This window comes from Trachemys scripta, chromosome 10, assembly GCF_013100865.1.
Source record: "Trachemys scripta elegans isolate TJP31775 chromosome 10, CAS_Tse_1.0, whole genome shotgun sequence".
Classification (NCBI taxonomy): domain Eukaryota; kingdom Metazoa; phylum Chordata; order Testudines; family Emydidae; genus Trachemys; species Trachemys scripta.
In genome coordinates, this window is record NC_048307.1 from 22185470 (window position 1) to 22210904 (window position 25435).

At 41.3% G+C, this 25435-nt stretch overlaps 2 protein-coding genes across 12 annotated transcripts in view; one reads left to right on the forward strand and one right to left on the reverse strand.

Annotated features, from left to right (window-relative positions):
* Positions 1–3454: 3454 nt before the first annotated feature.
* LOC117884012 (alpha-N-acetylgalactosaminidase-like) lies at positions 3455–22103 on the reverse strand (the record flags this gene model as incomplete). Of its 9 annotated transcripts, XM_034784030.1 has the most annotated exon segments (10): positions 3455–3652; positions 6493–6654; positions 7678–7772; positions 11132–11309; positions 12568–12742; positions 16605–16773; positions 17472–17654; positions 18695–18742; positions 20944–21091; positions 21977–22058. In XM_034784030.1, coding segments are annotated over 6 exon segments (963 nt in total), but the record flags the coding sequence as incomplete, so codon positions are not given.
* Positions 22104–22358: 255 nt separating this feature from the next.
* The window catches only part of ZC3H7A (zinc finger CCCH-type containing 7A), a 47676-nt gene continuing 44599 nt past the window's right edge, over positions 22359–25435 (forward strand). For 2 of the 3 annotated variants that reach the window (XM_034784024.1, XM_034784026.1), the window contains exon 1: positions 22359–22529. The gene's annotated coding sequence lies outside the window, so the exon portion shown is untranslated. The other variant, XM_034784025.1, reaches the window with a different exon arrangement.

The window sequence follows — 25435 nt, forward strand, 5'->3', positions numbered from 1 at the left end:
CGGGATCCCTCCTCCCTTGTGGGGTCTCAGAGCTCAGGCTCCAGCCTAAGCCCAAATATCTACTGCAATTTTACAGCCCCGCAGCCTGAACGCTGCAAGCCTAAGTCAGCTGACAAGGGCCAGTGCTGGGGTTTTATTAGTGTAGACATACCCTTAGGTACTGTAGACAAGTGCCTGCCCTGAATGTCTTACAGTAAGTTGACCTCCTACAGCCAAATAAGACTGTCTTAAGAAAATATTACATCTTGCTGTGTTTGGCAGCATAAATCTGCTCACATTTTTACATCACAACAATGGAAGGTATGCAGGGATCAAAATGCTGACTATTCCAGGTGTTTTAAAAATGTAAGCAAGCTGTTATCGATATATTTTTTATAATCTTATGAATTTGTTCTGTGATGGACACTTATGCTTATTAATAAAGAGCATCTTTATATTTTGGGGGGGAATAATCGATAACTTTCTCCCAGAATAGGTGAAGGGGGAATGTAGTAAAATGAGTAAATGATCTCTGATTCTGACAGCTAGCTTTGTGAAAGAACTGAATGGCACACACTGATCTTTATATGTTGTCCAGGTTGAACCAAATGTTCTCTCAATCAGTAGGTATTGGTGCTGGATGCGTGCATGCTCCAGTATTCATTTCTAGTGTTGCTGATTTTGTGCATCTACTATGTTTTGCAACAGCATCAGTGTTGGTTTTGTGCACATTTTTTGCAACTATCTTACATAATTATCCTACTTTCTCTATATTTAAAAAGTTGTATTGCCTTTGTAGAACTAGAAAATTGCTAAAAATAGGTAAAATAGATTACTTCAATTTGAGTGCTACAAGTAAGTTTTTTTTTACCTGGGGAAAAAAAATTCCAGTGCCTAGAGCCTGTATCTATTCCAATGCTGTTAAGTGTTACAATTTTTTCTTGACAGTGTGCCAACTGTATGAAGTTCCTTGGTTCTGCTTTCTGCCTGTGCAGCTACATGGTAGATACAATTCTATACTTAATCTGTAAGAATATGTTTATACTTTCACTTCATCCACTGTTGTCAATTATATGATTACCCACCCATCTTTCCAGCAGTTCCAAATAATTTTCCATAGTGAGTAAAACAATCAAAAGTTCTGCTTACTTCTAATCTCTTTTTACACGTGGGTCCTATTTATCCAGTGTTTCATTCAAACTATCACATAAGACATTTTTCTTGATGTGATTCTAGGCATCTAAATTAATTTGCCATTCCAGGCAGTCAGGACCAAACTCTTCCCTATATTGTATCGTACTCTACTGTTAAAGCCCTACATATTTCATCTAATGAGCAGCTGGAGTGTTGGGCACAATCAGGGCACAGATATCTGAGAGTAGCTTGCAGTTAGGAACAGGTCAGCATAGTTCTTACACGGTCAGCAGGACAGATGTGTAACTTGAGTGCAGTTGTACTAGCATAACCAAGGGAAGAATTTGGCTTAAATAGTTAGGAATTTGTCTGCTCTTGGGAAGTTTCTCTTCAAACCTCACAGCCTTAGCCTATCATATGCAATATTTGGGGATCGAGAGTGCAGCAGGGTGGAGACATCAGCCTGGGAAGGCCCCAAGGTATCATAAGGAATGACACTGGCTACAAAAGCCACATGGTCTCACCTTATATGAGCCCAAGGCCCATCACCAAAATCTCAAGTCTTTTATCTCTTGGAATCATTCATTTTATTCTCTTAACTGCACTGGAAACCGGCTGCAAGTTGTGATGAATAACCAATACCACTGTTAGGAACTAAATACATTCCTACTTAGCCCACTGTGTCTTGAAGATGCTGCGAGGAAGGCAAAAAACTCCCTGGTCCTCTGCCAATTGATCCATGGGCAAAAAAATTCCTTCCTGACCCCCTAATCAGGTGATCGGCCAGACCCGCGGCATCTGTGAGGCTGGGTTCCCAATTTCATTTTGGGTGGGTAGAGTGGGCTGCTGGAACGGAGCTGAAAGAGGCTTCATGTGGTCCCTGCACTGGGCTAAATTGTGGGAGATGAGGCATGCTGGCCAATCAGCACCCCTTTCTCCCAGCTGGCCAATGGGTGCCAGAGACTCCCAGTGGGAGGAGCTACCTATTGTCCCTTGGCAAGTGTCTCCCTTTCTCTGCCAGCCCCATCATTTTCTCCCGCCCGTTGATGCGGATGGATGGCATTTTGCAGCAGCTAAAGATTGTGTTATTCCATTCTACTGCATCCATGTAGCACCACTGTGTCAACTCTGTTGCTGTCAGTAGGATTGTTTACTTAATTGAGAACACCATGTGACACTGCATCTATTAAGATTATAGTAAGTTTCCAGATACCTTTTCATCCCTGAAGAGAGAACATTTGTGTGTTTAACTAAATCAACTCTTAAAATTGACAAGGCTAGACTGTACACATATTTTGCTTTGTGTAACTATTAAGAGATTGAGACATCTCAGTAATGTGGTAATCCTGAAACAATTGTAGTTTTATCATTATGGCAGGATGTATGGGTAGAGACCAACCTAGGCAGAGGTGAAGAGTATTTACCATAGCAGCATTTGCTGATGGTTATGCAATAAAATACTAGCTTTCCCATTTTATGTGTGGCTCTCAGGCTGGATATGACGAGAGTTCAGGCTCTCATACTGGATATGATGGTAAAATGAACTGACCCACTTTTCCCCATCCACCTTTTGAGATTCTTGGTACTCTCTCTCTAGAGCCTAAGAGCACTCTAAGCATGTATTGTGATCAACCCGCAGAGCTAGAGGAAAGTCACACAAATAAGGACAAAAGTTACTCGGAAGCAGAGGCAGAGAAACTCAGTAAATCGCCACTTGAATGACACTGTTCTTGAATCCAAATTGATACTGGATGAAGTGATGTTCTCAGCCTCCAAGAAAGGAAAACATTATATGAAGCCTAAACAGCTGTATACGTCAGCACAGAAACTGATAGAATAAAAAAACGCTAACAAAATGTAGACTGGATGTAAGCTGGTGCAACTCCTGTGGAAGTGTCTTGGCCAAATTCACTAGTGATGTAATTGGCAGTGTAAGTTACTTATGTGTAAACTGGTCATAAAATGGGTGTAAATTCCATTCATATGTATCCAATGAATGTGTAACCTATGTATGCAGAGAGGGAGGGGGAGGAGAGAGTGGCAGGAAGTAAGTAATTATAGGAGGGTGTAGATTAACACATCTTTCCTCAACCTTTCCAGCAACATTAAATAAGTGATTAAAAACAAATCACTACAACTTACGTTTATTACCAAAGGACTGGAAAGGCTGTTTTAAAAATGAAAAATTCTGAAGCTTCCTTTCTTGGGGAAATACAAGATAAAGTTCATATTGCTAAGTGTGAGTTTCTGGCAGAGCTTGGTGATGAGGCATAGCAGAACCATCATTTAAAAATCAAACCAAACAAAAATATAGAGAGTAGACAACTAGCAAATTGGGTACCTGCATAATGCGCTGTCCCTGAATCCCCAGAGAATCTTGGTTTATATAAATCAACAGCTTGTTTTGCAAGATTTGCTTGGCATCCTCAGAGATTGTCCTTAAATCACTGGACATAAAGAGAGGGGCTGCCAGGATTGCCCACAATGCCATCTGCACTTTTGACTGCTCATAACTCAGGCCAAAGTTACCAATAATCAGCTGAAATAAATCAGATACTGTTAAATGAAACTGTCTGTATTGTAGTAGTGCCTAGGAGCCCTAATCACAAACCAAGATCCCAGTGTCCTGGCACATGACATGGGCTCTTAGGGGTACTGCAAATGTGACTCTCTTAAAAGAATGATAATATACACCAAAAGCCAACTACATTACAATTTAGCGCATTATCCTGTAAATCCTCTATGTGCAGAAATCTTACTGAAGTTAATAGTTTAAAGCTTGCAGAACTGGACTGTTACTTGTATTGTCTTTTATACAACATTTGTCCCAAAATTTGATTTCAGAATGAACCATATCTTCTCCTTCATCACAAAATCCTGTTTCCATAATACCTCTGTGCAAACTTGCAAAATTATCTTAAATTTACCAGCCCATCAATAAAATGTACTTGTCTCCCTTTGCACCCCCAGAGTGAGTGAGCAATTCAGATTTTGAAAGGCTACCTTAATTGCCTCCCTTTGACTGTAATATATTTGTTTAAATGTTTACCAATATTTTTCTGCTAGGTTATTTTGGGGAGCAGTTTTTGGTAGCTACCTCAAGTGTGTTCCCAGCCAGGGTCACACATGGTTCCATTTTGCCACCCTTCCTCTTAAACATGTTTGTGTCACAACTAGAGGAGATCATAAAGCATTCTGGACGTTCATGCCATTGGCATTCCAATTATAATTAAGGGTAGGATTCTGTCACAGAGATCAAGAATTCTGTTAACTTTCTGGGACCTCCGTGACTACTTCTGGGGCAGGGCTGTAGCAGCTGTCAGCCTCAAGGCTTCTGGAGCAGTGGCTGCTGGAACAGCTGACCGGCGGCCAGCCCCAAGGCAGCCGTAGCAGCAGCCGTGGCCAACACCAGGCCCACCAGAACAGCTGGCTGGCAACCAGTCCTTGGGCTTAACATTTTAGTTGGGTTTAATAAAGGAAGGCAAAAACTATGCCCTCAAGCAACACAGCTACTTATAGGGACAACTTGAAGTGGGAGCCTGATAAACCAGGAGGCTTCGCAGCACTGAACTGCAGGAAAACCCTCTCCTCTGGTAAACCATCATCAAATGCTGTGGTCTTTTTTGTTGCTATGATGGAATAGAGACTGGTAAAGCATTGCAGTAAGTATAAATCACTTTGGTGGTATAACAATCCAACTGTATGTTTTCATGGTCAAAAAGTAACTGCTATGAATTTGGGGCCCTTGCTGCACAATGAGAAGGTCTCCACTACGTATTTGGGGCTAAATCCCCAGCAGCAACAAAGCAGAGTTCAGCACCGCTGAGAGGAGGCAGCAAAAGTACCTTTATCCTGGAGCTGGCTAGGGACTGAACTGTCCTTCAGTGCAAGTTAGACTAGCCTGAGACCTACTCCAGCTTGTAACAGTCTCTTGGGATTGCTGAAGTGCAGCATGCTCCGGCCCTACTCCCTAGGCTGGGAAGGATGATACACAGCCAATGTAGCCAGCCCTAAATCATCTGAAGATTCTTCCATGCCAAGACAATCCTCTGCTGTCCATTTAAAGAAACTTTTAAGGTTTCTTTGCTACATTCCAGTGGCACAAAGAGGCCTTACCGTGGGCCAAGATTTAAGAAAAAAGTTGCAGTCTTTCTTTATTATGCATAGCCGGCTCTGGTGTTCCACACCTTGGTCAGACTGCAATGTGCTTTACTCAGGAATATCCTTGCAGGGCACTTGGATGCTTTACCTGTGCTGAATGTGCTGTGGAGTGGATTACTGTGAGTAAATTACACCAGTGCTCCATTCACTACACTGGTTTTCATTCTGCTGACAGGTGAAATTTAAATTACTGGATTTTTAAATTTCTGAAGCGCTATCTAATTTTGAGACTTGCAACCTGAAAGAATGCTGTTTGTACCATCCAGTTGGATGAGAAACTGAAGAGCTCTTGTTGACATTCCCTCGGTTTGAACGCTTAAGAACAGGAGGCAAGACAGTCACCATGGAAGCTCCCCAGCTGTAATTTGCTCCCTCTGATGCCCAACTTTGCTGGGACTGAGAGCATCCTGCAAGGTTCATCTTCCTGAACAAATATCCGTTTGATCTCAAGACAAATCTAGAGAGGGATTTTCCACCCAGTAGCTGGGGTGGCTAACAAGGGGATGGCTATTATGTTAGATATTTATTTTTAATATAGGTAATGAACCCAAGGGTCCCACTGATGAGGCATTATAATTTTAGTATGAAAAGCTTTTTTTACCACACTAATACTTGGCATTCATGTAGAACATCTTTCACTAGATGATCTCAAGGCATTTTACAAACATTAATTCCTAGAAAAAAAAGTTAAGGTAGCAAATATGTATCTACTGATTTAAACCAAAAATATTAGAACATTAGTTATTTACAAAATGTTTAATAGGAAATTCTGAGTTAAGATTAAAAACCATTTTGGCTTGAGATCCATGTGTAATTTCTGACTGAATTTTTTTTCCTGAGATAGTTAAATGTGAACACTGTCAATATCAGATTTAAATGCAAAGACAGTGCCACCTTAACTACTGAGCTGCCACCACATCTCTATACTTATCTCATGCTATAAATACCTCTAATGGTATTATACCATTTTGAAGATGGTTATGTTGAGATAAAAAGAATGATGCAGTGAGTCAGTGATGGAGGCAGGAGTAGATCCCAAGAGTTCTGACTCTGTCCCTGCTCTAACTGCTGGACATGTTTTCTATGCACAAGTGCATAGTATCAGTCTTGTCCATTGGCTGTTCACAGCTGTCTTATAGAAAGTCTTGCTAAATTACCTTTTTATCAGGATCTATTTACATTTCAACAGAAAACAAAATATTAAAAAGATAACATCACCATATCTGGATCATTCCATCTTCCTGGGCCAGCTGCAGGTTGCAGATTATCCTGGTTATTTCCATACCACTCAATAATATTTAGAACACTCTCCCAGGAATCCTGGATGTCACCAAAATTTCTCCAGAGGTTACAAATGTCACCAAGTACGGTATAATTTATCTTAATAAAAACATAAGTAATATATTTATATGTATACTACATATGTGATCATCACATCCATGAAATAAATTATTTTATTTCTACAGCCACTGAATAAACTACATTTATTCTGCACCTTTGACCTGTTTCTTGTGCCAGAACTGCTACTGCCATTATAAATCTCTGAGCAACTTCAACAACTCCCATTCTCGGCTGCCTCCTGTTCTCCCTCTTCCCTCCCTTCCTTCTCTCCCCTCTTATTCTGCTGCTTTCCTACCAACACTAATTGCTGTGGTGGATCAACAATAGCAGAAGTCCACTCTCCCCATTATGACACAATCATCTGGTGCAAAATTAACTGGATCACTAGGCTTCAGAACTGGAACTACTAGGCTCTGAAATATCATGTTATGAGCTGTCAGACAAACAAAAGTAGATGGGGAAGGACAATGTATATAAATACTGGTTTGCTACAGTTTATACTATATTTAAGTGGTATTTTCCACTACCAAATTCACAAAGGTATTGATATAAAACATTTAAAAAAACAAATAAGCTGACTTGTTCTCCAGAAAAGCAAATAGGGTTTTCTAAATTTCTAAAGGAGTAAAGAAGTAAAATGTTCCCTAGCACAGAACATTAATCTGTGTTGTTCTCAAACAGATTTTTCCAAAGGAAGAACAACTGATTTTAAGACAGTGGTTTAGTTGCCATTTGTAAATTGAGAAGAGCAGACATCTTTGCCAGGTTATTTTATTTTCAAATGTCATACCCATAATTTGAATACGAGAGATTGGTATCTACAACGTACAGCTTTCTCCTATAAGCATCTGAAAAGCAGAAGACTTTAGTATTTCATTAGTGCAGTGAGGTTGTTCATCTAACAAGGTGGTGCCACTATGCAGAAATGAATGGAATAGAATAGGACTAGCCTGGGTGGTGTGCAGTTCATTCAAATATGTTCCAGCCATTTGTCAAGAGGTCCCAATTAGCTAAATACTGTCAGCTAAAGAGTAATACAATAAAATCAGACAGTGGAGATACCTTTGGGGGAAGCCCTCCTTCATAGGCTGGCCAGCTACATGAGTAAGCGATAGGTCTTCCTGTTTTATTCAGAGCAATGCTCATCTTTGGGTAGCCTAAACAAAATTGAGTATTGGGTATTAATGCAAGGCAATATTAACATATTACATAACAACAGTAGTAGTGTTCTAGTTTTTTTCACTTGCTATTGTTTTACAAAGATAAGAGTGGAGACTCTTCTTTGGTGAATTACATCTGGAACAGGAATTATATATGGAACATGGCTAATTAAAGGTTTCCTTTACAAAGTTACCATTTATGATCACGCCTGCCCCAAACTGACTGTTTCTGCAGATGTAAGAAAAACCATTTTTTGTATATTCCTGTTTTCACGTTATTCAGCAAGAGGCAGATTTTTTCCAAAATAGATGTGGGATTGGAATAATGTTATAGTTCTGAACCAGTGTTTAAGAAAAGAGCTGAATGGCGTAGTAGCATTGTACTGAGTTGCCATTAAGGAAGTCTGGGTTTGGAAAAGAACCAAGGAGTCTCTTTCTTTAGACCAGCAGAAAACTGAACATCTTGAAGAGATTATGTTCCTGAAAACCCTTACACGTGTGAATACGTTTTTGGGAAAAGAGGTGCTGCAAGTACAGGATCTTGCCCCCTCAGTATCTTTCATTGCTAAGCACCTACTATGACAGTCTGGGAGCACAGTCCTCTTTACCCTATCTCAGACTCACCTATTTAAAACAAATCAAGAGTCACAATTTTACAAACAGTCTCCATTAGCACTCATTATATACATACTGAATGTAGGTTTCAGAACAGTTGGCTTTGTAACACCTATTTTCTTGTGCTTATAAAACTTTATAAAAATGTACTGTTGTAATAATTTGGTCTTCAAACTTACTCTAATTGTGAGCTCAATTGTAAGAAGTGAAAGTTCATAATGTCACAACAACAACAAATACAGTAGAACCTCAGAGTTAGGAACACCAGAGTTATGAACTGACCAGTCAACCACAAACCTCATTTGGAACTGGTAGTACACAATCAGGCAGCAGTGGAGACAACAACAACAACAAAATACAGTACAGTACTGTGTTAAAAGTAAACTACTAATCAAATAAAGGGAAAACAGCATTTTTCTTTTGCATAGTAAAGTCTCAAAACTGTATTAAGTCAATGTTCAGTTGTAGACTTTTGAAAGAACAACCGTAACATTTTGTTCAGAGTTACAAACATTTCAGAGTTACGAACAACCTCCATTCCTGAGGGGTTCGTAACTCTGAGGTTCTACTGTAACAAGAAATGGTGATGGGAAAAGGTGAAAAAGGGAGACAGACTGTGCTAGTCGAAACAAAAACACTTACACTGATATAATCCAAGGACTGTGTTAAGAACATGCCTCGCAAACAAGAGGAGTGTAGAACTGGAAATCAATGGACCAAAACTGATGTCAGAAATTATGCCTGACTGCTGGATAAAATAAGGGGATGGGCTATTTCACCCTTCATTCCCTTTTTAAAAGGAAAGACTTTGGGGGGAAAAGTGCTGCAGGCTAACAACCACTGCTGACTGGGAGATGAGAGGACTGGAAGAAGCAAGCTTTACCATCAAGGCTGTCTCCTGGGACTCACTGTTACACCACTGGTCCTTCATTGTCCTAATCCTGATGGAGCTCATGGTGAGACAGGGCCAGAGAAAGAGGGACCCAAAGGACATCACCACCTACACTAACTAAATCCTGAATATCACCTGGGATGTGAGGCTTTGTCACCCTCGCCCATATCCCTTGTTTCTTCTCTTTCCTGTCCTCCTTCTTTTGCCATCTGTCTAATAAAAGTCTGACTTAGCTGACCAAGACCATATATTTGCAACACTGCTATAAGCCTGTGACCAAAGAAGCAGGTGAAAGCAATGCAGTAAACAGGATGATGCTGGTACAAGCTTGCCAGGTCACAAAGTGGCTAACTAGATATTTGCCATGCCTGTGTTTCTCTAGGAGTGAGACAGCAAGTGAGAGTCAACACCAGGGCCAGAAACTGCATTTTCTGCCTTTCCTATTCTTTTCTCTCCTCACTTGTGTGAGTTTGTTTTGTTTTTTAGAAAATGGGATCTGACTTTAACAACAACAGCAACAGCTCCAGCCCATCTCAACTAACTTTTTCTTGTTTCCCTAAAAGGACAGTTTTAACAAAAAGACTTTCAAACTGTTTTTTTTCTTTTAGTAACTCTACAGCTAAAGGGAAAGGGAATAAGGGATATTGTTAAAATAAAATATTTATTTCATAGTTTGCATAACTGTGTTCCTTCTTTTTTTATATCTTTAATGAAAGGTTAAAAAGATTTTATTGGTGTGTTTGTCATGGTATTAGGCAGGCTGAGGTCTCTGTATTCCAAACTATGTTAACTGTTAATGCTGGACAGTGACAGAGTCATATTAAATACCCTTGACACTCTGGACCTCTTTATTCCCTCAAAAGTAATACAACAGGACCTTAAGAGACAAAAATATTCAGTGCTTCATATTTGCTCCCAAACTTTTTTATTTATATTTTTGGAGCTCTAGCAAAATCCCTTCATTCATTCTGTGTTATCAGTGAGTGGAAAAAATATATTTTTCTGTTGTCTTAAAAAAAACAAAAGCCTTTGACAACGCTTTTTGAACAGGGCTTCAGCACAAACGGTTGACTTTTACAACTTGGAAAGCAGGCCATCGTTCTCATCGAGGACTAGTATCTTTGCTTTGTTTGAGTAAGCTGAATTTGGCTGAACAAATTTATGACTATTTTAAAACTTACTAGGCCACAAGCACTAGAACACTATGCTAAGGCTACAGATCTGAACTTAAACATAGGGAGATGCACTGCACATCTTTTGAGGATGCTCAGGATCTGTTACATGGAGTTTTTAAAATCTTTCACCGGAAGCATCATTTACTGGCTGCAATTTGAGGCAAGATACTAGATGTGATGGGCTGACATGACCAATATTCCTATTAAAATGCTATATTGAAAACGAGAAGGAGGCAGTAGGAAGCAGACCCAGAATGAGAGGGGCACAATCCTGTTGACTTCAGCTGGAAGTTTGAGTGCTCAGGGACTGCAAAACAAGGGCCTTATTTTGAATCTTGTTTCTTGAGTAGCTACTTAAAATGAGCTAAAAGCTGCATTACGAGGGGATGGGCGGAAACTTCATTCAGATAAAACAAGATCATGAGACACCACAACTCAATACTGAGCTTAATGAATCTAAATTTAGATTCACCCAAAACTGATAAACATATAAATAGAAATTTGGAGATGAAATAACAGGGATGAAAAGCAAACCTACTACTTCACAGAACTTGAAGATTTCACAGGCTTTTTTAAAAATGGAATATCCAAGTTTAAGAAGCTTCATTTAACAACAAAACAAAACTCCTGAGCTAGTCTTTCCCTTGTTCAAAGATTAATCCTAAGAAACAAACCTATTGCTTTAACAGATGAGTTGGAATAGCAGCCATCAAGCTTCAGCATGTCAACTTCCCATTCTGCAAATGTTTTGGCATCTGTATCAATGGTGTCCAGTGTGGTCCCAGGGTAACCTTTGCAGGTGTAGTTACCCATGTCACTATAAATTCCAAATTTCAGCCCTTTTGAATGTATCTGGTAAAGCAAATGAAAGTGATTCTGATTAGTTTATGATTCCAGTGTATTTGTCTTCTAATACCCATTGATACTAAATCTCTCTTCTGTTTGTTAAACATCTTCATTACTTTTCTGAAGTTAGATTTCTCTTGGATGCTCTCTTGTGAGGTCTCTGCCTATTTTGGCAATGATGTTCTGAGAGCCTTTACATACCAGAGTCCTAAAAAGCTGATTGGTGTGCAGTAATGGCTGCTTTGGATTCATGATGAAAAATATAGTTAAAAGGTTAATTACCTGGAGTAATATGTTGCCTTTCATGCAAGGATCTCAAAACAGTTCACAAGGATTAGGATGTAGGTAAGCATTGTTATACATATTTGGTAGAAACAAACCAGAACAGTTAAGTGACTTACCCTATGTCGCTCAGTAAGTGGCACAAGTAGGAAACCAGGAATTGTGGCTCCCAGTTCTCTATGCTAACCATTAGATCCCTGCCTCTCTGCAAAATATGGTTTTCATTCCAAATACACACTACGGCTCCATCCTGCAAACACACACATGCTTATCAGTAAAAAGAAGAACAGGAGTACTTGTGGCACCTTAGAGACTAACAAATTTATTAGAGCATAAGCTTTCGTGGACTACAGCCCACTTGTAGTCCACGAAAGCTTATGCTCTAATAAATTTGTTAGTCTCTAAAGTGCCACAAGTACTCCTGTTCTTCTTTTTGCAGATACAGACTAACACGGCTGCTACTCTGAAACCTATGCTTATCAGTGACTTCAGTGGAACTACCCAAATGTGTAAACTGGTAAGCACACGTGAAACTCTGCAGGACTGGGGCCTTGCTGGGTTCCACTTTACACAACCACATTGTGTAACTGACCCACTGCACAGAATAATGCATCTTTGCTCATTTGTAAATATATCTACCTTCCTTTCAATTCTAACCCAGAGCATGTTAATAGATTCCTAAGGAATAACATTGATTAACCCTAAGTGTCCACTGATCATCATCTATATGTGCAGGCACAATGAAAATCCAATATGTATTTCCCTTAGAGATATGCGTAGAATCATTCACATGTATTACAATTAAGCTGTTCCCTGTAATTTTTCCAGCTAAGTAGCTTGACATTTATTAGTTGTCATTTAAGTGAATTTTGCAGTAAGTTATACGTATCCTTTTCTAAAAACAGTTTCTTTAAATAACTACGTTCAAAAGAAAATTGCATTTTTAGCACCTACATCTGAGATACCACAGTGAGAAACTTACATAATCAGCAAGGGCTTTAATTCCACTTGGAAACCTGTCTGGGTCTGGCTGAAGCCTGCCCTGGGAATCCCTTTCCTTTGCAGACCAGCAGTCATCAAGGTTCACATATTCATAACCCAGCTCCTTCCATCCATCTTCTGCCATCTTGTCTGCCATACTTTTGATCAAATACTCACTGGTAAAAAACAGAAGATTGCATTAACAAAATTGTTGAAATGTTACATTTTGCTTATTTGTGTGTGTTTGCAGGGACCTCAAAGGGTCAGGACCTCACCTTTACATCTCCTCAGAAAAATGGCAATTCCAACCGAACAATGCCACTTCATACCTTGCTGGCTAGCCACTGATTCAGAACAGAGTTACAGGGAAAATGCTCAATTCTGGTTCACCTGCACTACTTCTTCCAGCTCCTGAACTTTTCTTTAAAGGTATCCCTTCCAGGTATTTAGTAACCTGTCCCTCCTTGGGGGAGGGATAGCTCAGTGGTTTGAGCATTGGCCTCCTAAACCCAGGGTTATGAGTTCAATCCTTAAGGGGGCCATTTAGGGATCTCGGGCAAAAATCAGTCTGGGGATTGGTCCTGCTTTGAGCAGCGGGTTGGACTAGATGATCTCCTGAGATCCCTTCCAACCGTGATATTCTATTCTTAGTCTATAACAGTGATCACCAACCTGTTGATTCTAGAAACTCTCCCAGTTGATCCCAATCTCTGGCAGTGTAGCAGGGCTGCTGCTAAGGCAGGCTCTCTGCCGGCCCCGGCCCCATGTCGCTCCTGGAAGTGGCAAGGGTAGCCCTGTGGCCCCATGTGGGGACGGGGTCTCCATGCGCTGCTCCTGCCCGGAAGCACCACCCCTGCAGCTCCCATTGGCTGGAAATGGCCAATGGGAGCTGCGGGGGCAGTGCCTACAGAGAGCAGCAGTATGTGGAGCCATGTGCCCCCCACCCCCAAGGGCCACAGGGGGGCATTGGCCCCTTCCGGGAGCAGTGAGGGGCCGGGGTAGGCAGGGAGCTTGCCTTAGCCTCGCTGCACCGCCACCCGGGATCCGCCCGAGGTAAGTGTCGCCTGGCAGGAGGCTGCACCCCAGCCCTGAGCCCCCTCCCAGAGCCAGCACCCCATATCCCCTCCTGCACCCCAACATTCTGCCCCAGCCCGAAGTCCCCTCCTGCATCCAAACTCCCTCCCAGTGCTTGCACCCCTCACCCCCTCCCACACTGCGAACCCCTCAGCCCCATCCCAGAGCCCGCACCCCATCCCAACCCCCTGCCCCAGACTGGTGAAAGTGAGTGAGTGGGACAGCGAGTGACGGGGGTGGAGGGATGGAGTGAGCAGGGCTTCGGGGAAGGGACGGGATAGATCCTGGGTTGCCCTTAAATTCAAAAAGTGATCTTGGATGTAAAAAGGTTATAGACCACTTGTCTATAAGATCTGAAGAGGTCAGTCTAACATGGTATGTTAAGGGGATAGAATAGGAATTGATCTTAGACTAGTGTAGTCTACACAATGTGTAGTTCAGAGTATTTGTATTGCTTTCAAGGTTCTGTAAAAGTGTGACTTTTAGATGGATGCCTATCAATAGATGGGATTCTAAGAATAATTTTTAACATCTCAATAGCTGAAACATCTTTCAAAAGGATTATCCCCAGTATTATCTGGGGTGTTCAAAGAAACATTTTGGAAATCAAAAGTTGTATTTAATTTATATTACATGGTATAGTAATCTCATAGTACCCTGCCTTATAATAGTTGGATTTAGAAACCTTCCCATTTTAAAGATCAACCATTGTTTTAGTTACTTAACAGGTAGAAAAAATGGGACTTGGCCAAAACATTTCCATCTTCAGCTAGGTTCTCTGTCAGGGTTATAGAAGTGACCAAAATATTTGTCTCCTTGGCTACTGCTGTGCAAGCATTACCAAGTTGATCATAAAACATTTCCTGTTCTGTGAATTATAGGAAAGTACTATAATCTTAACAATGTTAAAACACTTAAGTATTTGACACACTTAGCCTTTTTAGTTTCGAGTCTAAAGTTCAGCTTGCTTTGCTTGTATTTATTAATACAAAACAATGAGGAATAGTCTCTCCCTCAGTTAATCTGAAGCAGGCTCTTAACAATAACATTTCTGAGATATAACAGTAGAGGGAGTTCTCTCAATATTTCCTAGCTGATTCTGTTCTGATTCTAGTTGTATACACGAACATTATTTCCTTCCTGTTGTAGAAACAGCATTTCCAGCTTCCTTTTTTTAGACAAATTTAGGCCACCTCCCAAAATGGCAGCAGTGAAACACTATGGTTTTGTCTCAATACACCTCTACCTCGATATAACGCTGTCCTCGGGAGCCAAAAAAATCTTACCGCGTTATGACGAACTTGCTTTGATCCACCAGAGTGCGCAGCCCTGCTCCTTCGGAGCACTGCTTTACCGCGTTATATCCGAATTCGTGTTATATCGGGTTGCTTTATATTGGGATAGATGTGTACCTTTCAAAGTAGGAAACACAATTATCTAGCAAAAAAAACGAGGAATCCTTGTGGCACCTTAGAGACTAACAAATTTATTTGGGCATAAGCTTTTGTGGGCTAAAACCCATTTCATCAGATTTATGAAGTAAAAAATACAGGAGCAGGTATAAATATATGAAAGGATGGGGGTGCTTTACCAAGTTTTAGGTCAGTCTAACGAGATAACACCAACCCAGGAACCAAACCCTGTTACAAACCCTGGTGCCAACTCTGTCCACATATCTATTCAAGGGACACCATCATAGGACCTAACCACATCAGCCACACCATCCGGGGCTCATTCACCTGCAAATCTACCAATGTGATATATGCCATCACGTGCCAGCAATGCCCCTCTGCCATGTACATTGGCCAAACTGGACAGTCTCTACGCAAAAGAATAAATGGACACAAATCTGACATCAGGAATCATAACATTCAAAAACCAGTAGGAGAACACTTCAGTCTCTCTGGTCACTCAATAACAGACCTCAAAGTGGCAATTCTTCAACAAAAAAACTTCAAAAACAGACTCCAACGTGAAGCTGCAGAACTGGAATTAATTTGAAAACTAGATACCATCAGATTAGGCCTGAATAAAGACTGGGAGTGGTTGGCTCATTACAAACCTAAACTTAATTTCCCCAATACTAATCTTGCCCTACTGATACTCACACCTTCTTGTCAACTTTCTGTAATGGGCCACTCTCTTACCACTTCAAAAGTTATTTTTCCTCCCTTGGTATCCAGCTGTTAATTGATTTATCTTGTTAGACTGACCTAACACTTGGTAAAGCACCCCCATCCTTTCATGTATTTATACCTGCTCCTATAGTTTTTACTTCATACATCTGATGAAGTGAGGTCTAGCCCACGAAAGCTTATGCCCAAATAAATTTGTTAGTCTCTAAGGTGCCACAAGGACTCCTTGTGTTTTTTTGCTGATACAGACTAACACGGCTACCACTGAAACCTGTCACAATGATCTAGGAAGTCCATGAAGGCTTCCACAAATGAGATTTTAAGATTAAAGAATAAAAATTGGTATATACAATAGGGACAATAATATAAACATCTCTTCATAAGAGAATGTGGAAGGGGGAAAAACTAAATCCTACAAGAATTCTTTGAACAAAAGACAGATGAAAAAAGGGGAAGAAAAAAAATATAAAAACCTTCAGTAAATGGTGCAGGACTAGAATTATTGTACTTGAGGCCACCTTACAACAGCTATTCAACCATCCTTCTCCTTTGAGAAGTAAAGTATTACATTTCTTTTGTAAATAACACATTAAAATAAGTGAATTGAGAATTTTTTATTCAAAACCTTCTTTTAATCTAGTGTAACTGACTGAACCTGGATTTATTCTTATCCTAAAATCTTACCTAAATCCACGTAGGCATTTATATTACCCCTATCACTATGGCATCTAGCCACCAACGTCCTATTATAGCTAGCACAAAGTTTGAGAAGTTTCCTAACTGTGATATTTAGAAGTCTTTCACAGCCATTCTTGATCAATTATTTCACCTGATGCAGTTTCCAGGATCAGTTTTACAATCGGTATTGCATCTAAAACGTTCCCAAGGCAGCCATCCCATTGGTGGAGTCCTCAGTAAACCATTATCTAAGGATGAACAGCAGGCAGCCAATCCCAACAGGATGCTCAGAGGAGGCAGCAACATGATTAACAGGACAACTATAAATCAGAAGAATGGATCCAATTAATATCTTCACTTTTAGCACATCTGTTGTTCAAAAACAGTCCTACAATTTGACTTGTTCTTAATTGCTAGTTATCTATGTCTTAGGTATTTCTGGGGCTTCTAGCAACCAGGTATCTGAAGGACACCAAGGCATAGAAAATACAAAGATTTCAAAGGCTGATCATGATTAAACATGGACAAATCTAGATATACAGGGGGACATTTCCAAACCTTCGAACAATGATTTATTTGTCTCTTCAATTATCAATAGAAAATTTGCAGCTAAAACCCATTAATCACATTGAGAATACATCATGATAAATATAATTGCACACTTCAAGGATCAAACACTTCTTCCAAATATTAATACACTAAACCCTTCAATATTATTTTTGAGTAAACACTATATTGCCATTTGTTTTCCATTAAAATGCATATAAAGCTTGCATGGATACATTTTTTTCTACAAGCTTCTTAAAAAATGTATATCAGTATACAACATACAGTTTTAATTTTGGCTGGTGGATCTCTTTTTCACCTTACCATTCAGAGACTGACCTGGGGCAATGACCTTACCTTGGGTTGAAGATGCAAAATATGCAACTCCTTTGGGATAAATTATTTTCAGTAAAAATTTGTTTTAATGAAAGTGGCATCAGGCTTAAGAAAGGGATTGGTTAAAATATCTCACACTTCTCACTTGCTCCCAGGTCTTCACTGCTTTTGCTTTCTCCAGTTTAGATGTTGGTAATGAAATCCTACTCCCAGGGTAGGACTGCCATCATCAATGATGCTGGAGCACAAATGGAATCACCTCAAAGACAGAGAGATAGTCACAGACTGGGACTCTGTATGTTACAGAACGTTTGACTTCCTGGGAGGAAACGGTTGATAAAAAGAAAAAAAAATATTTTTCTAATAACTGCAAGGGTAATTGACATCCTTCTACATCTCTGTTTGTGTTTCTTTTACTCTCTGCCTGGTACTTTCAAAACTACATTGCAGCCTTAATTGGATGAACACTTAAAAACAGATTTTCTTCTCTATTGGGTTATTAAAGGCCCCTACATAACAACACACGTTTCTCCCAATATTCTTGCCCAAATTTTTCCTTAATCTCTTCTGTTGTGAAGTGTGCTAAATTGATTGATTGAAAGACACAGCGAACCTCAGAGTTACGTGCACCAGAGTTATGAACTAACTGGTCAACCACACACCTCATTTGGAACTGGAAGTACACAATCAGGCAGAAGCAGAGACAAATATATATAAATAAATAAAGCAAATGTGGTACAGTACTGTGTTAAACATGAACTACTAAAAATAAAGGGAAAGTTTTTTTTTTTTTTTAAGATTTGACAAGGTAAAGAAACTGTTTCTGTGCTTGTTTCATTTAAATTAAAATGGTTAAAAGCAGCATTTTTCTTCTGCATATTAAAGTTTCAAAGCTGGATTAAGTCACTGTTCAGTTGTAAACTTGCGAAAGAACAACCATAATGTTTTGTTCAGAGTTACGAACATTTCAGAGTTACAAACAACCTCAATTCCTGAGGTATTCGTAACTCTGAGGTTCTACTGCAGGTGCATTTCATATACGTATACACATATAAAACATATATCTTTATCAGCTATACATAGTAAAATGTTATTAATGAGTTACATTGAAGAGCAAGAACTTGTAATAGAAGCGGGCAGATTACAACTATGTATAACATGCAACAATGCAAACTGAAACTTCCTCATTTTGTTTAAAATAAAATTCCTTGCAACAACATTTTTTTTCTTAACTATGAAAGTTGTTACTGTTGCCACATGAACTATAATTACACAAGAAACAATTTAGAGGCATCAAAAGTGAGAGAGAAAACATAATTATCCAAACATTATAGAAGAGTTAATGATCAAGTATCTCACCTATATCGAAAGCAGGCAGGCTGTCCGATCTGTTCCTGGGGAGATCTTCTTCATTAGAAAAAGAAGACACATGTTATCCCCCTTGTTTTAAACGGAGATTAAAAAAAATGTATTCACAGATCTGTCTTCTATAATTTATTCTTTTGATTTCACTGGATCACTTATCTCAGATTATTGTACTAAGTTACATTTAGTGTAAGATCTCCCCCTCTCTCTGAAGCTACAATAGAACATTCCAAGAGCTTTCCATCTGACATATTTGCTCTCCTAGGAGGAAGCAGAAAAGGAGGAAAAATTCCTTCATCAATCTTGGGGGATTCTACAGTGCCCATCACGATAGTATCTAAGTGCTTCAGCAGTCAAAGATCCAACTGTGCTAGCACCAATGGCTATTGTGCTAGCATGTGTGTTGGCCCAACTGTAACTCTGAAACTATTACTAAACACAATCGTCTAATTCCACCCCTCATAGTTGCATTAATTGTCTCTTTTATAGCTGCAATTGTCATGGCCTAATGGTACCACAGAGAATGAGGGTCTAAGGGCTGAATGCTGACCCACTTCTGGATCCACTAAACACAGGATAACTGTTACCTTCATACGCACCAGGGGGCCTCAAGAAGAGAACTTGGTCTATTCAGTATCTTGTTTTCATACTCAGGATCATTCAGTAAGAGTCAGGAATCTGACCAAGTTTCACATTACTGCTATTTCTGCCCATTGTTTCTCTCTCTTGCCCACCCTCTTTTCTGTTTCTCTCCCTCTTCCCTCTCTTTGTGTCTCTTCCTGTCTGCATTTCCCTCTCAAAAAGCTCCCATTTTCCATTCCTTCCTGTAGATTTTATTTCCTTCCCTCTTGCATGTGCTAAAATAATCAGTAATGAAATAATTCTTACATTTAAACTGTTATAAGTAGTTTTAAGCATCAACACCCAATTAGATTAATTGGGGGTAGGCAGATCACTCCTTTAAGTCATTGTTTTGAGCTGTCTGCAGATTCAAAGACAGTCTTGTAATGGTTTATGCTTATGTCCTGTCTACACTATGAAATTTTTATTTGCATATCTATATTGATGAAGTTATGCCAGTGCAAGTCTCTAATGTAGACACACTGCACTGGGATCGGGGCAATTTACTGGTGTCAGCCCCAGCTTGTACTGGTGCAGCATGCCTAAATTAGGGACTTGTAGTGCTATAACTATACTGATGTGAATTTCCTTAATGTAGATGTTACACTGACAAAACCCCAGCCATCAGGATTGAACTTGGGACCTCTGGAACTAAATACATGAGCCTCTACTGCATGAGCTAAAAGCCAGACTCATTAATCTGTTTTTCTAAGTGGTCTCAGTGCTACCAGATAGGACAGCACACCATACCCAGGAGGTGGGTGGGTTACATAGACAGGACCTCAGGTCGTATGTACAAGGCATATCTTATTATTTGGGATGAGTTTCAGTTGATATGTTTTATTTGCATTTTGATTTTCATAACAAAATCAGAAATGGGAAGAAAAACAGTAGCCACTGGAGTCTGTACATCGTGATGTGCCATCACACAGGAGTATAACCTTTTATAATCCTGACCTATGGTATATGACTGGGGCTATGAAATAAAAAAGAAAAATAGCCTTGCCACAGCACAGTGGGTGTCACTCTCTTATTACTCCCAAGACCAAAGCCAGTAGTATCAAAGAAGCATTGGCCTGAGTGCTCGCTGTACTCCACTTATATTTAATTGAATATATCATTACTGCTCAGCGTGTGTGGGAGTGAGGTCAAGGATTAAACATGGACAAATCTACATATACAGGGGGACATTTCCAGACCTTCGAACAATTATTTGTCTCTTCAATTATCAATAGGAAATTTGCAGCTAAAACCCATTAATCACATTGAGAATACATCATGATAAATATAATTGCACACTTCAAGGATCAAACACTTCTTCCAAATATTAATACATTAAATCCTTCAATATTACTTTTGAGTAAACACTATATTGACATTTCTTTCCATTTGCCCTTCCTTAACATTTGAGGTCAATGAAGGGCAAATGGCATAGTTAAAGGGCAAAAAGCACCTCTATTTTTAGTAGTGGACTGCTATAAGGGAGGGGTAGGACTTTCTAGAAGAATCCTGTATGAAAATAAAATGCATGCTCATTTTAAGCTCCAGAAACCTAGGAGGGAAAAAATTAAGATAGACTGACTCAAAAATAGACTAAAACTGAAATGTATTACTTCCCATACCAGCTCAGACTAGTTGTCCATCCAGTCAAGCATCCCACTTCCAGCAGTTATTAAAGCAATGCTTCAGGGGATGTGAAACTCCCTTGTAGAACAAACAGCCAGTTGTACAATGCCATGGAATCCTTTCTGAGTGCTGCAAACAATCACTCTATGCCACAAAAGGTGATGTTAGTTGGTCTGATTGCACCAGGAGCATGTGTGTGTGCATAGCTCTCACTGCACTGTAGGTAACAAGTGGGAATCATGCAGGATACTGCTTTCCAAACCAGTGAGTGTGTGGGCTACTCGCTTTGTTTGCAGGATGGAGAGTTATACCTTCCCTTATTTTTAACCTATTCACATACACCAGTGGGTTACCATGCAGGACCATATGTGAAATGAAGACATTATAGTGAAGGCTGCACATTTCAAGCCCAGCATTGTCACTAGTTGGGAGACATCATAGGCACAGTTTGACGTTTGTGCCTGCAATTGTACCTGTGGTGGTAGACTGGCTGGGCTTGTGGGACAGCGCAGTGCCCCCCACCCTGTCCCTGTGACAAAGCATGGCAAATGGCATCAGGCGTGATGCTGTGGGGCGAGACCACCCCAAGACGCGACAAAGGCCCTCTGGCTGATGTCATAATGATGCATGCCGCATGCTGACCACGCCAACGTATCATGGGGGCACGCCCACATTCTGATGGTACCATGGCAGCCAGGTTTATGCCACACCATAAGGCAACCTCCTCCCGCCACTGAGCTGCACCCACGTTGGCAGGACACCGTGGCGTAGAAGACCACCCGAGCCTCCTCAGCCCCCACCCACAGTCACGTGGTGCAATGGCGTGTGGGAGGCAGCGCGAGAACCCACAACGGGGAAAGAACCCCCCACATCCCGCGCACGCGCAGTGCTGTCACTGCCTAGCGAGCCGGCCGCCACCCCCCACATCGCAACGACAGTTGGCGGGGTTGGCGACGAGACTGGGCTCGGAGGCCGAAAACAGTACCTATAAGGAGGGTGGCCCAAGCGATGCGAGCCAGTACTAATTACCGTGTGGTGTCGACAGTCTGGCACCCCGTGCTTCCGCCGGGAGCCTGAGGGGGTGGTGTGATGGTGAACCTAAGCCAATCGGAGACTCAGAGACTGCCGGCCTTCGCCTATCAGGAGTGGCGTGTCTCCGGGGTGGCAGTTGAGGAGCCAATTAGAGGTGGAGATGTTGCCCGCTCCTGTCAAACATTCGCACCCGGTAGGGAGCGATATAGAGAGGCATAGTTTGAGTAACCAGCCAATCGAAGGAATGGAGAGGCAAGAGGGTTCATATAGAGCCAATCGGAAGCAAAGAATCTGTTCGCCTCAGCCAATCAGAGGAGCCGGCCCTGTCCTAGGAATTGTGGAGCCGATGGGAAAAGCAGAAATGTGCCCACACCCGCCAATCGGGCGGGGCTGCTGTGCTTGAGTGGCTGATTGTGGCGCTGGCCTCCCAGCGGCAGAGGGCGCAAATACAAGGTGGCCGGGTTTCATCAGCGCAGCTGCCGAGGCAGGAGTGGAGACGGCGCTGTTGTTGTCGTGCTGAGAGCTCGCCGCCGCCGGACCTAGCGAGCAGGTAGGCGGGGGGCTCAGCGAACGGGGAAGCTGGCGGCTAGGTCCCCCACCCCCGTGGGGCAGGCTGTCCGTTGCTCCTCACCGCCCCCGGCGGAGGTGGGGGTGTGCTCGGCCCACTTCCCCCGCCACTCCCTCGTTAGGGAGGCTGCTGTTGCCCCTTCGCCGCAGTGTCGAGGTTTGGTTTATTCCCCCCGGCAGCCGGGTTACCCCGGTGCCTCCCTCCTCCTCAGCTCGTGTTAATCTTGTGCTTGGCTTGGTGAAGACCCTCGCGGGTGGTTCTGCGGGGGGCTCCTGATGGCCCCTCGCTCGGGAACGGGCGGGGAGGTGTGAACACGCGACAGGCAATGCTAAGTGCCCGTTGCGAAGTACGGGCCGGGACTCTTTGGAGGTGATCCCTCTGTGGCGTGAACGGAGCGTGTGTGGAACCGCTGACAATGCCTGCTGGGGCTGGAGGGCCCCGGTGAGAGTGGGGAGTGGGGAGGGAGGTGCTGGGGGACAGGCCGCCGCAGCCTGTCAACTCTTTCAGCCTAATTGTGACTTGACAGAACTTCAAAAGCCCCTATCCACTCAGTCTGGTCAGTTTTAAACAACGATTTTCAGTAAGGGCAGGTGTTACAGCCGCTCCCGAGTATGTCAGCTATTTTTTGTGGTTTTACAACTGCATTTTTCTATGGCTTTTAAAATGGCAGTTTTCTGCCCCTGTTGCTGTGTGATGAGACTGAGAAGAAAAAATAATTGGCAAAGGAGGGAAGGTGACTATAAGAAACTCATTATTCAGAGACTGATTGTACACAAAGTGGTGTCAAATACACCAAGTAGTATTAAAACAGTATTTTAAGTGATTTTCAGGTTCACCCTAAAGAGTAGTAATGAACAGTCACTAGTGTTACACAGTCACAGTTTGTGGTGTGAGTTACCTTTTCCTTTTGTGTATGATATTTATTTCCTGTATGTTAAGAATGAATTTGTTTGTTTATAATTGGTATGAATTAATTTCTACAAAGTTTAAGAAAAACACCTTAATATATGCAAAGTGCTATCACATTCACAAATTGAGCAATCAGGAAAAATATAGAGAAATACTTAATCCTTCAGTTATAGCAAATGTTACTTGGAAAGTAGTAGGCAAAAACAAAACAAAACAGAAGTGATTTTAAAGTTGATGGTGTCTCTGTAAAGTCACATTGTCAGTTGTAGGCATCAGATTTAATTAACTGTGGTTATCTTGGTGAAACTTCTGTCAATATAGTTTTCTTTATTAATACTTTTTCTATCTAAACAAATATTTTAAGCATCTTTCTTTATTAAAAACAAACCTCAAGCACTACCCCTCTAAAACAGCCTGAACTTCATGGGAGTGAGAAGTAACTTTGCAGTGCTGATATCTTCTGTTCTAAGTTTTCAAGGGGGGGTTAAAATGACAGGGGAAGTGTGACAGCATAAAGGAAAACAAAACATGATTAGTGTCTTGCCTTGTCATAAGTGGGAAGAATCTAAACATGCTGTAACAAAACACTGCTGATAAATAACTTTTAACATCAGTGTATTATTCAGCAGTTGACATTTAGCTTATTTTCTGTTTCACTTACTATATTTATATGTTTTCTCATAAACACAGTTTAATTTAGTTTCAGTTTAACTATGAACTATTGCAAATAAAGTAGGGGAGTTGGGATATTGCAGTTAAGAGGAATTTTATTAAACAACTCGTCATGGCACAGGACAGTTCACTAATGATTTTTTACGACTAACCATAAGTAATTATCTTAAACTTAATCACTGTGTTTAAAACTAGTAAATACAGATTGTATTTTAAATAATGCCATGTGATTTTTTTTTTTTCTGCATGAAATGCAGTTTTGATGGGACTGGGAACAGTGGAGACATCCCTGGGTATATGTGGATGAGATCTCAACCTGGAGCAACTAGGACAGTGTTCCATGTGCTCTCTCTGCTTCCCTCTTCACCTCCCATTTGCTGTCAGTGCTTGTGGGGGGGTTGGTTCCCCCCCCCCCCCCCCCCCCCCCTTGTGCTGCAAGACGTGGGAAGGGTATCCTGTACTGAATCTGAGCAGTGGGCCTGGCCTGCCCATCACTGATGTTGGTGATGGGGCCTGGTAACGAGGCCAAGTGATTGATTTATGCCTACAGCAACTGGATGGGGAGAGAGATTGCTACTCTCTGCTGCCTAGGTGAGTAGGCATTTTGGGATCCCAATTTCAGCCCCACTCTGAATTCAGTTGCTTGATCTCTTTTAATGCCAGAGGCTAGGCTGATGGCCAGTTCTGGGATCTAAAAGGGGCTTTTTCTGATATTGCAAAACTGGCAAACTGCCAGCTGGAGGTGGTTTGGGGAGTTTAAATTACAACTGCCACAACTTTGGCAGGTTCCAATGTAATTGGTGGGTTAGAAAGTGTCCACTTGAGGCCCCTTTAACTCAGTGGTTCTGGACACAGCAATGCATTGTAAGGGGATCTGCCTCCATATCTTTTGCAGCTTGTGGCACCATTCATCTTATCATTTCTACCTCTGGCATAGTATAGAGGAGGATAGAGGGTTGGGAATCAGGGTCCCATGGCTGGCCTGAGGACATGGAGTGGGCATGGCCTTGACACCCACTTTAAGGTTTATGACACCCAGGGCCATTGGTGCCAGTGGAGAATGGCACTAGAACAATCCTGCACGGTAGTTTACAGTTTACCCCGAAATCTAGAAAAGCACATACTATTCATTATGATAAGTGTGTGTTCTGAGTTTCAGCTTTCTAGTGTCAGCTGTTTTCACTAGTGGTGCATGGAGGAGAGAGAGAGAGATCATAATAACTGTTTTCACAAAGGGGGAAGGGTAGTGTGTGTAACTGATATGACTGGTTGAAATAAGACACCCCCCCCCCAAACCAAAACCCCCA